This window comes from Podarcis tiliguerta, assembly GCF_965153285.1.
Source record: "Podarcis tiliguerta genome assembly, chromosome: 12".
NCBI lineage: Eukaryota > Metazoa > Chordata > Lepidosauria > Squamata > Lacertidae > Podarcis > Podarcis tiliguerta.
The window spans coordinates 40,074,915-40,085,749 of NC_139545.1; the positions used below are offsets into that span (position 1 = coordinate 40,074,915).

Consider the following 10,835-nt stretch of genomic DNA (forward strand, 5'->3'; position numbering starts at 1 on the left):
GAAAAGGGATTGATGCGCTTCTTAAGCTGCCTCCCGCGATCGCCTCTTTGCAGCCCTGTCGGCAGGTTCCTAGAGAGAGCTCGCTTGCCCCAGTCTGCTTTTGTACATGCACACACTGCAAACATGTCCGGCTTCTAGGCTCTTCAGATTTGGGGCCGGTCCCCCTTTCCTGTCCCGGCTACACCGTGCGCGCGATTTGGACCCGGGATCGGATTGCTGTGCTGCAAGTGGGTGCTAGGAGTTTATTTCATTCCTCCTGCCTTTTAGCACCAAGTTCGAAGAGGAATGCCTTTTTTTAAAAAGGGGGGGAACCACCCTTCAGAGCCCGCCCCTCCCGGATCCCCAGAAGTTCATTTGGCTTAATTACATTTGCCCCCCATGTTTGCGCTACTAATTACACCGCCGCTCAAGCCGGGGAGAAAGTGAAGCGGAGCTGCTGGCGCTGCAGGACGCATCCTACCTTCTGCCCCTTCCCGCTGCTTTGAGTGACGCGGCGGCGCCGCCTATGGGAGCCGTGCTGGAGGGGAGCGAGGGGCGGGGCGGGGGCGGGCCGAGGCGGGTCAGGCGGCGGGGCGGGAGCATTATTTACAGAGCGAGCGCGGGGCGCCCAGAGAGCGGAGCCGGGCTAGTGGCTGGTCCTGCGCGCGGAGGTGAGAGCGCCCCGGAGCGACCCCCGGCCGGAGCGAGGCTTCGGATGCGGCTGCAGCAGGGCTCGGGGCGCGCGTGAGAGAGGCTTACGGCGCCAGGAGCCGGTCGAGGCCGAGAGCGGGTCGCGCAGGGCAGCCCGCGGCGGGGTCCATGCGCTGTGCCCGGCCGGGGCATTGCCTTGCAGCGTTTCTAGGGGACGAGAGCCCTGGAGGGAGCGCGGAGACTCGGGCGGCGGCGGCGGCGAGGCCCGTGCGGGGAGGGTTAAATGGATCGCCACTCCAGCTTCATCTTCGTGTGGCTGCAACTGGAGCTGTGCGCCATGGCCATCCTGCTAACGAAAGGTGAGTCCGGCTCACGAGAGGGGCTCCTTCCCGATCCTGGGGTGGAGGCTTTTTAAGTTCCCGGGGGGCTTGCCGGAGAGCGTGTCGGTCGGGAGGCAGAAGGAAAGAGAAGGCAAAAGCCGCGCACTGAGCACAGAAAAATAAACGAACAAGGCAAGCGATGGACTCGGCGTTGGTGGTGCTAACGGGACGCCGCTATTTTGACAGGGGGGCAGCCCCACGGGAACGTGCAGCCCGGTCCTGTGCAAGGCGCACGGACCTGATGGTATTTATTCCCAAAGAGGAGGAAATAGGATAACGTAAAACTAGCACCACTTAACATATTGCAGTGTACGTGCTGTCCTATGCATGGTTATTCAGAGGCAAGCCCCATTTGTGTTCAGTAGAAAAGCACGACTAGTATTGCACCCGAACTCAGTGGGGCTCGCTTCCAAGTCAACATGCGCAGGACCGGATTATGGGCTCTTTTTGGCGCAAGCAGCTCCCCTCTCACGAAAGCTCCCTTCCTTTGGAGATGCCTTATTTAATGCATTTCGATCCTTCGGCAGCTTTCAGATTTTTTTTGCCCTAAAAAGAGCGGGGGGATCAAAACAAAATACGATGAAATGCTGTTTCGAAGTGTGTGTGTGTGTAGTCCCCGGGATGAAGAAAACTCCTCGAAGAGGGAGGCGTGGGCCTGGGGTTGTTTTGCAGAGCAGCGTGGTGGGCTGGCGAGTGCTGGTGCGTGTTGACAACCGTACAAAGGCTTAACGTGAGGATTGTCGCCCTGGGGGAAGCCTTTGAAGAGCTGCTTGCTGCGAGGCTTCCTGTAGGGTCAGGGGGAGGGCTGCTGGAAGAGACGGGGCGGGTACTCGGGAGCACCCGGAGGCTTTCTCCCGAAGAGAGACGGGCCTTGGCTGGGCGGGGGATGCAGGAGCGCGCGACCTGCGGAAGGGGGCGCTGCTGTCGTCCTCTGGGCTGGCGGCGGCGGCATCCAGGAGAGGCTCGGCCTCGCCTTCGAAGCGAAACAGAGCGGGATTTAAAACTTGCAAGGAGGCGCGTTCCAAGCTGGGGCTGATCCGTAGCAACTCCCGCCCTGGGTGGCCGGGGGTGAAGCCCGACTGCGCCCAGCCTCGCGCGTAAACCCGGCTGCGGGCCTCTTCCAATTCCCTCGCCAAAGGCGCCCAGGGTCTCTGCAGCAGCCGCCGCCCCGTCGGGGTTGCAGAGGCTCGCCCAGCTTCCTCCCTCCCGCTAGCTCCCCTTGCGACGCGCTCTGGAGGGACGCTGTCGGTGGCGGGTGCGCGTTGGCAGTGACCGTCAAGAAGGGCTGTGTGCGCGCAGCAGCCATTCCAGGGGGTTGCATTTGGGGGAGCAGCCTGGTGCGGTCTCAAGCCCCGGCTTTTATTTCCTTTCCCCAGGCTGGGGAGCGAAACCTGGGGGTGACATCGGGGTGTCCGTTTGCTCTGCTAGAAGCAAGAGCGGGCTTAGCTTTCTTTTGGTGGGGTTGCCGCCCGTCGGAGGTGGCTTGGTGGGGCGGCGGCAGCAGCAGCAGCTCCCAGCCAGCGAGGCAAGCCCGGTAGCCATTTCCCCGGGGCAATTGCCCGGCCGGGGCTTCTCCTGCTCCTGCTCCCGCTGCTCTCCCCTCCTGCGGCTAGCGAGCTCCGTGCGCCCGGCCCGGCGGGGCCTTTGAAGCGCTCTGCCAAGGCTTTGTGAGCGTGTCATGTTTCCTCCTGGGCTGAGCTTCGCAGGCCAGAACAAGCTCGCCTGTTCTTGGAAGTGGCGTTGCTTGGGTTTCCTTCCCTTTTCCCCGCCCCCCGCCAGAGCCTTGCCCCGCTTCATTGAGGGAAGTCAGACCTTAGGGGCAAGCGGTTGTCAAAATGTTTTTGTTAGCATGTCTTTAATGAACTTCTGAACGTCTCCAGCCCACACCCACCCTCTCCCTCTCCCAGCTCCAGAAAGCAGCGCTGGCCCAAGGCAAGCTTTACCTGTTTGCGGCTTTACCTGTTGATAAGGTAAAATTGGAAAGAGACCCGACTGTATGCCCTCCCTTATCCCTCCTGGCTAGAGGAGAAATCCAGCCCTTGCAAGTAAGGGACTTGAAAGAAGTTTTATCCTGCAAAGCGGCAACAACCAAAATTGTGTTCAGGCTGTGTGATCCTGTGAACCAGCACTTGAATCCTTTAATTTACAGATGAGGTTTACTTTTGAGTAAACATGTGCAGGATTGGGCTGTGCACCCCTGATTGTGAGAGGTGACCCCACTAATATGAGATGTGAACTGTTAAGCAGCTTGCTGCAAATGTTTGAAACTTCGTGTGTGTGTGTGTGTGTGTGTGTGTGTGTGAGCTCACACAATCCACACTCTTCTCCCCTCCTCTCCACTTAAAAGAATAAAAACTTAACTGGGGGGAGGGAGAGGAGGGAATGGGAGAGTTGATGTCTCCCTATAATTGCCACGTTTCACAGAGAGGAGGTTAAAGGATAAGCTAGCGCAGTGCTGATGTGCTACAGTATTTATTTATTTTGGAAAGAAGGGTGTAATTAACCCCAAATAACAGCCCTTGCAGCAAGCAGAGGGAAGTCTTCTGGCCCCATCAAAGAGGGGCAGAGAAGGGAGTGACTGAGAGTAATGTGCAGTTGCAGATACTGAAACTATGCGCCTGATAATGATATAATTAGGGGATCACAGACTTCTGGCTGCTGTCGACTTCAAAAGCTTTAGGAGAAGCCTGCAGTCTCTCCTGTAGCCACCTTGACTAAAAGCAGACATTTTTCTTTAATAGCTACATACAGTAACAAGAAAGAGGAGGGGAACAGAAAGGGCATTGTTCACTGTTTGAAAATACCAAATACCCTCCCTGGCCTTTTCCATAGCTCAGGAAGAAACTTTATGAATTGACAGAAATAAAAGGTTCCCCCCCCCCCCCCTCAAAAATACGATAACACAAAAATGCCATTCTCTTCTGCTGAGGGGGAGGTGGTGGAATGTGTCTCTAATTAAAATGGAGTTGTAATAACCTGATGACTAGTCCGTCATGTTTTGTTTATGAGACTGTGCTTGGTCAGGAAAAGAGGATTGTACGAACGATTGAAACACACATTTTCTCTTGTGATGCTCTCTTAAGACTGGAGTGAGAAAGGACTAGCTTATAGATTTCCTCCTTCCCCACCCCCAAAAAGAGTGTTTTGTGTTTATCCACAACTTGTTTCAGGGAAAGCTGCTCAGCCGTCGGACTTGACTTGCTGGACAATAGTTGCTTATATGACATTTGCTTTCGAAAAGGGGACTTAGGAAGTTACATGATTGGTGGCGGCTGAACAGAAATCCTTAAGGAAAGAGAAGTGCCATCTGTAAATCTAAGAACATTGGACTTCTGGGCCCAACTGCTTGAAGAAGGATATCCGGAACGTGAATGTCGCCTGCTTGGTGACATGTAACACATCCCATATTATTTTTTGAATCTTGCTCTGGTTACCTGTTTTGGTGGAGAGCCTCAAGGGACTCCCAAAAATGCAAACACTTATTTCATCTCTGTGATGAAAGACTTTCAAGCAACTGAATAAGGGAAATGCTTTCTGTCAAACTAGTTCTCTGAATGTTTAAGCAAGCTTTTGAACTGCATGTATTCTTTGGCAGGCTTGGGCTTCAGATCTTGCTTCACGCATTTACACAAATGAGGGGCAAGCTTGTTTACATACGGGCACTGTGTCATTTGGCTTTGATTAAGCAGTTTATTAAAATGTAATGGCATTCTAGGGAAGGCTGAACTTAAGATAGTCTGGAAGGTGAGCCCTGCAGAACTGTATGTATGTGTAAATGTGTTTGTAATTCATATCTTAAGCATAAGCTGGGACATAGTATATATAGTGCAATATGACCTGGGTGCTAAAAATTAATCTCCGGGTACCTATGTACCTTAAATATAACTCTTAATTTGGCAGAAGGAAGTTATGATTTTAAGGGCTTCACTTTTTTTTTAAAGGAATAAGTGGCAGTTCTCTTGTTGCTGAATCCCCCCTTTTTTTCTAAAATAAGTGCTATTCATCACTGTGGTTGTTAATACACTTCCTCCAGTAGTTTCTGAAGCTGAGAGACAGATCCAGCTTGCCTCCCACTTTCCTTCCTTCCATTCTCTGAACTGATGGAACAGATTTGAGCTGAAACATTGAGAAGACAGTACAGTTTCTCTGTATAGTAAAATGAATGCATTTCTGAAGAATGTAAAACGAATAGCACTTCCTTCTGAAATTTTTGTGGTTTCCTGTGCGTTTTTTGTTCCATACAAACAGTAGAGGATTTCCAGTCCAAATGTTTACCCTTTTTGACCACATGATGGAGTGGGGAGTGGGGGGGAAGGGAGGTGGTGGAAGGAGGGTTCAATCTTGCCACCTCCCCCATTTATGAGCTTTCATATAAGTTGAAAGAGGTTGATTTTGGTGAGCAAGACACTCTGATTGTAAACTAAAGATTTCCTGTTTTATAATAAATACTAAAAAGATATTTTGCACGAGAAGATGATGCTGTGAGAAGCCAGGTGCTTGGCGCACATGGGATGTGTGACTATTGTCATTATGTCCTGTTTCGTGAGTTTCCCAGGGGCTACTTTTGGAAATGAAACGCTGGGTTAGATGGACCCAACAAAGAAATCCTTGTGTTAAGAATTAACTTAAATAAAAATGCATGCATGATTTTAGTACATAATTTCATAAAGTGTTGGCTAAAGCTCTTAAATATTGGCACCGTGCCAAAAGGCAGTAAACAGCTCCAACCACTTTGATTAATTCTGCCAGGCGTAAATATTTGAAGTGTGCTTTTGACTTTGCTATATGCTGACGTATGCAATGTAGGTTTCGTTTTAGAGCAGAGATGGAGAACCAGTTGCAGTAGCTTCAGTTTCCATATAAGCCTAAGTCAGCATAGCCCAATGGCTGGGCATAAATGGAAGGTGTATTCCAGCAACATCTGAATGGCCACAGTGTTTTCAGCCTTGGTTTATAATAACTAGTATCAAAGGTAATGTAAGGGACAAGTACCTGCAGATTTGCAAAGATGCTAAATGGGGAAGTCATTGCTGCCCAAAGTCCTGGAGATGAGCTGGTATGTGATAAGTGACCAGTTTACAGATTTTTGCCTATGGAACTTTGCTTCATATGGAATAAGCAGCCTAATCCCCATTCGTCTACTGCTTCAGCTGCTAGAGTGGTGACTTGTTCCACTGTAGCTGAATTGCTGCTGGTTCTGCAGGTGGGGCAGAACCACCCAGCTTGCAGTTTTTGATGGAAACTCTTACAACTTTGTACCTACTCGAGGGGCACACGGATGCTGTCTTCAGTTTTGCATAAGAGGTTATGCCCCTCTCCCCAGTTCTTTGGCTAAGTAAGTTAAGCTCACCTACACATGGCAGCTCCTCCCACGAGGTGGCAATTTTGGACGGATTCTATGCAACACCATCCTCCCCACAGGGACTCCAATTTGTCATGCCTGCTATGGGGATCTTGTACACTGTGCAGAGCAAGAGCCAGGGATGGACGAAAGGTAGATCTCTGGATGGTCTGCAGAAAATCTGGAAGGGTTTCCATGTCTCGGTGGTGTGGCAAAATTGCCAGGAAAATTGTTTTTGTACCATGATTGGCCATGTCCTGTTTGCTTATATATCTCTCCTAGAGATGCTTGCCTGTACAATAGGAGTATTAATTGATTGCCTTTTCCCATGGCTATGCGCAGCTCTGTTGACCAGTTCTATAGAGATCTGTGTTGGAATCCTTGATCTATAGCAGGGATAGTCATCGTGGTGCCCTCAAGATGCTTTTGGACTACAACACCCATCAGCCACAGCCAGTATGGGCATTGCACTTATCGTGGATGATGGGAGGTGTAGTCCAACAAACTTCTGGAGGGCTCCGTCTCCAAGTCTGCTTTCAAAAGAGAAACTTATTTTGTTTGTTACCCACCCATCTTAATGCCAGTATTGAAGATACAGGGGTGTCTAAATCCTTACTCATTTGCTGCGGACTAACAAGCTTGCCACTTTACTTTTGTTGCAGGTGAAATTAGATGCTACTGTGATGCTGCACACTGTGTTGCAACAGGCTATATGTGCAAATCTGAGCTCAACGCTTGCTTCTCTAGACTGCTTGACCCTCAGAACAGCCATTCCCCACTTACTCATGGCTGCTTGGACTCACTTGCAAGCACATCGAACATCTGTCAAGCTAAACAGACCCAAAACCACTCTGGAACTGCCATTCCTACGTTGGAGTGTTGTCACGAAGATATGTGCAACTACAGAGGGCTGTACGATGTTCTCTCTCCTTCCAGAGGGGAGCCTTCGGGTAAGTCGTGCTCTTGTCTGATACATAAGTTTGCTTGCAACAGGCAAGACCTTGTTTTGTCTGCTAATGATTTTGGTCTTTTAATACAACTAGGCACGCTGGAGTGGGAGGCATGTGGCTAGACAGATCTCTGCCAAATATCTTTGTATCTGCATTAGCATGAGACACAACGTTTGCTCCTTTTCAAGCAGGCCTGGCATCTTGCCTGGGAAAACTTGTTCAGGGAGGGGCACTACTTTAAGAAACCTAATTGTGCCCAATTTAGTCAGGGGAAAATAAAACTATTAGAATGTGCAAATGAACTTTATGGAAGCCTGTTAAGCTTTAATGAAAACATGCACACAGCTTTTAATTTAAATCTGCTGCTTTGTTACTTTGCATACACGAAGGTGAAATCATCAAGTCAAAGAGAATAAAGTCCCAACGACTTTTCCCACAGCCGGGTGAAGTTAGTTATTTAAAAGTATGCAAATAATTCATCTGACTCAACAAACTTTGGTGTTGCAATTTCACTTATGCCCTGCAGGTCATGGAAGTAAAATAAAAATAAATCTCTCCATCACTGGGTGTATCCATTTAATTGAATTGATGTGCCTGGTGTATTCATAACATTGAAGTTGATGTTTCCTTGCATGGAAGGCTTTTGTGGTCCTTGGGATGTTGGATTACAAATCCCAGCGACCCCACCCAGCACGACCATTGGTCCGAGATGATGGGAGTTGTAGTCCACTGTTAGGGGAGGACACGACTTCCCCATTCCCACAGTAAAGCTTAGCCAAAAGTCCAAAATCAATACTTTGCAGGGGGTGGGGACCATCTAGCTGCTTTTTGTACATGGGGTGCAGCAATTGTTTTGCATTTGCTTCCGTAATGATAGTCACTAGTACATCAAAACCCAATGCCTGCTATGATAGTCCTTTTTTGTGTGGCTTGCTAAAGCACCTCACAACTCTTATCTTTGCAATCGTGTGAGAAGAAGAGATAGTAACTTGCCCCATGGCTCAGCTTGTAAATTGCAGAGCTGAAATTTCCATGTGCTTTGGAACAAACCGGGATTTGCCTCTGCAAACACTGAGCAAATAGTTTCAGTCTGGTCCTATCTCCTTGGTGTTTGTCCCTATGCTGGATAAATGCATTGCAATATTTCATTACACTTTTTGTGTACCTAAACATGTAATACGTACAGAAGCGTAGAGCTGCTGAATTGAAAGCTGGGTTCCTAGTGTCCATATATAGCACCATATTTACCTTAGTTTTTCTTTGGTAGTATGTGAACATCTAAGGCAGGGGTCAGCAACCTTTTTCAGTCGTGGGCTGGTCCACCGTCTCTCAGACCAGGTGGTGGGACAGGCTATATTTTGAAAAAAACATAATGAACCAATTCCTATGTCCCACAAATAACCCAGAGATGCATTTTAAATAAAAGCACACATTCTACTCATGTAAAAACACGCTGATTCCCAGACTGTCCATGGGCCAGAGTTAGAATCCAGCCCCCAGGCCTTAGGTTGCTTACCCCTGACCTAAGGCCACAGAAATGCCCTCCTGTCTGGCGCGCACTGGTTCCAAATACAGTGGTAATTTGTAACAAGGGTTAACACTGGTGATGTCACATTACTTCATACCCCTGGGCTGGGGTACCCGTGACCCTCTGGATGTTGCTGGATTACAACCCCCCCCCACCCTGGCCCTTGACCTGGGGCTGATGGGAGGAGGGAGTTCAACAATGTCTGGAGAGCAGTAGAGTTCTCTGGATTCAGCGTAGCCTAAGCAAATAGCCGAGTTTCTCTAGAATCGGCAAGCTTTGGGTCGTGATCAGGTTAGGGAGAAAAATGTAGGGAGCATCCCTCTTTGAAATGAGCAGACCTTTCCCCCCCTTCCATCACCTGAGAGGGTAGTCTTAAAAAGAAAGTGGCTTGGGGAAGCTTCCACTTTTTGCGGTTGAAACACAGGCTTCGGCAGAAGGGACCTTCCTGAACACCATCCCTCTCTCCTCTCTTGCAGGACAAGGGAGCAGATACCAGCACGAGGGCAGCAGAAACCTCATCACGAAGGTTCAGGAGTTGACCTCCTCCAAAGAACTGTGGTTCCGGGCAGCTGTCATCGCCGTCCCCATCGCTGGCGGGCTCATCCTGGTGCTCCTCATCATGCTAGCTCTGCGCATGCTCAGGAGCGAGAACAAAAGACTGCAAGACCAGCGGCAGCAGATGCTGTCCCGGTTGCACTACAGCTTCCACGGGCATCATTCCAAAAAGGGACAGGTTGCCAAGCTAGACTTGGAGTGCATGGTGCCAGTGACGGGGCACGAGAACTGCTGCATGACCTGCGAGAAGATGAGGCAGCCGGACTTGGGCAGTGACAAAATACTCTCGCTAGTCCACTGGGGAATGTATGGCGGGCATGGAAAGCTGGAATTTGTGTGATCACGTCGCCTTTTGGTCTTTTTATATATATATATATAACTATATTTTAAAATTTTGTTCTTTAAAATTGCTAGGAAAACTTTTCCAAGGCCTTTGGGTTCTGCTGGACAGGAGCACTTTATACAGGGAAAGCCTACAGTCATTAATCGTGTTTTTTTTTAAGAAAACAAAGGACCTCTGCAGATTGAACCTTGGATATATGTCTTCTGAAGGATCCCAAAAGTTACCTTATTTGCACAGAGTAAATACATTCAAATGTATGGTTTGCTTTAAAGTTATGAAAGCAAAAAAACCGAGAAGTTGTACACACTGTTACCAGGGTTGTCTGAGCTGTAGGGAGGTGGAAATTTCGAGTTATACTATTAAATTGTATGCAAGTTCTGATGTAAAGATTTTTAAAATATATATAATTATATATATATATATATATTTGTCTGAAACCTATTTTGTGGTTTTGTGTAAGAAGCACTACCCTTCTAGTAGAAGCACTGCATAAAGTGTTAACCGTAGAGTTTCCTTTAGTGTTTAATCAGGTTCACGTAAGTGAACTCTGGTGTTCATCCAGGTAAAGTCACATAACCTGAATCTGCTGCCTCCCCTTGCTAGCCTTTTCAATGCTTCAGCTTTCTAGACGGGAGAGAAACGTATTTCATGCCCTTTTGCTCTAAAGGCAAATGGCATCCTAGCAGTTTCTGATATTTGTGGTCCAGCTACAGCCTCTGTATCATGCAGATTCTAATCTTCCCCTAGGCAGCATGGAACAGAATAGTCAGACAACTTGTGTCTTCTTGGAGTCTAAAGTATTCCAGGCATATTCTGGAATCTGTTAGCAGGAAGGGCTGGGTTGTACAGTGGTTGGAGAAGGTTGAAGTTCACCTAGCTTCAAATCCCCGTTTGGTAATGAAGCTCCATGGGTGACCCTTTGGCCTGACACACTTCCACAGGTTAAAATAGGGAGCAGGGGGGAAAACAAACACCTTGAGCTCCTTGCAGGAAAGGTGAGATACAAATAAATGACAATGCATGAAAGATTTATTCAGCAGACAGGTGGGCAGCAGTCCTTCATGCCTTCCCCAAATATGATAAAACAATGCACTAACATCATTGTGAA

The 10,835-nt window shown here is 48.7% G+C and overlaps 1 protein-coding gene across 2 annotated transcripts; it reads left to right on the top strand.

Annotated features, from left to right (window-relative positions):
* The first annotated feature begins 626 nt into the window (after positions 1 to 626).
* Positions 627 to 9,896, top strand: BAMBI (BMP and activin membrane bound inhibitor). Of its 2 annotated transcripts, none has more exons than XM_083406990.1 (3): positions 627 to 989; positions 7,014 to 7,301; positions 9,306 to 9,896. In XM_083406990.1, the coding sequence occupies exons 1-3, from the start codon at positions 914 to 916 to the stop codon at positions 9,722 to 9,724; spliced, it is 783 nt and encodes a 260-aa protein (XP_083263116.1). In that variant the 5' UTR covers positions 627 to 913; the 3' UTR covers positions 9,725 to 9,896. The 2 variants fall into 2 exon arrangements, with proteins under 2 accessions (XP_083263116.1, XP_083263117.1); XM_083406991.1 differs by lacking the exon at positions 627 to 989 and adding an exon at positions 2,298 to 3,055.
* The last annotated feature ends 939 nt before the right edge of the window (positions 9,897 to 10,835 follow it).

Excerpts from the sequence above, each read along its gene's own strand:
- BAMBI (XM_083406990.1), top strand. The coding sequence starts at position 914 with ATGGATCGCCACTCCAGCTTCATCTTCGTGTGGCTGCAACTGGAGCTG. Across the intron at positions 990-7,013 it reads GGCCATCCTGCTAACGAAAG|GTGAAATTAGATGCTACTGT; the intron begins GTGAGTCCGGCT and ends CTTTTGTTGCAG. Across the intron at positions 7,302-9,305 it reads TTCCAGAGGGGAGCCTTCGG|GACAAGGGAGCAGATACCAG; the intron begins GTAAGTCGTGCT and ends CCTCTCTTGCAG.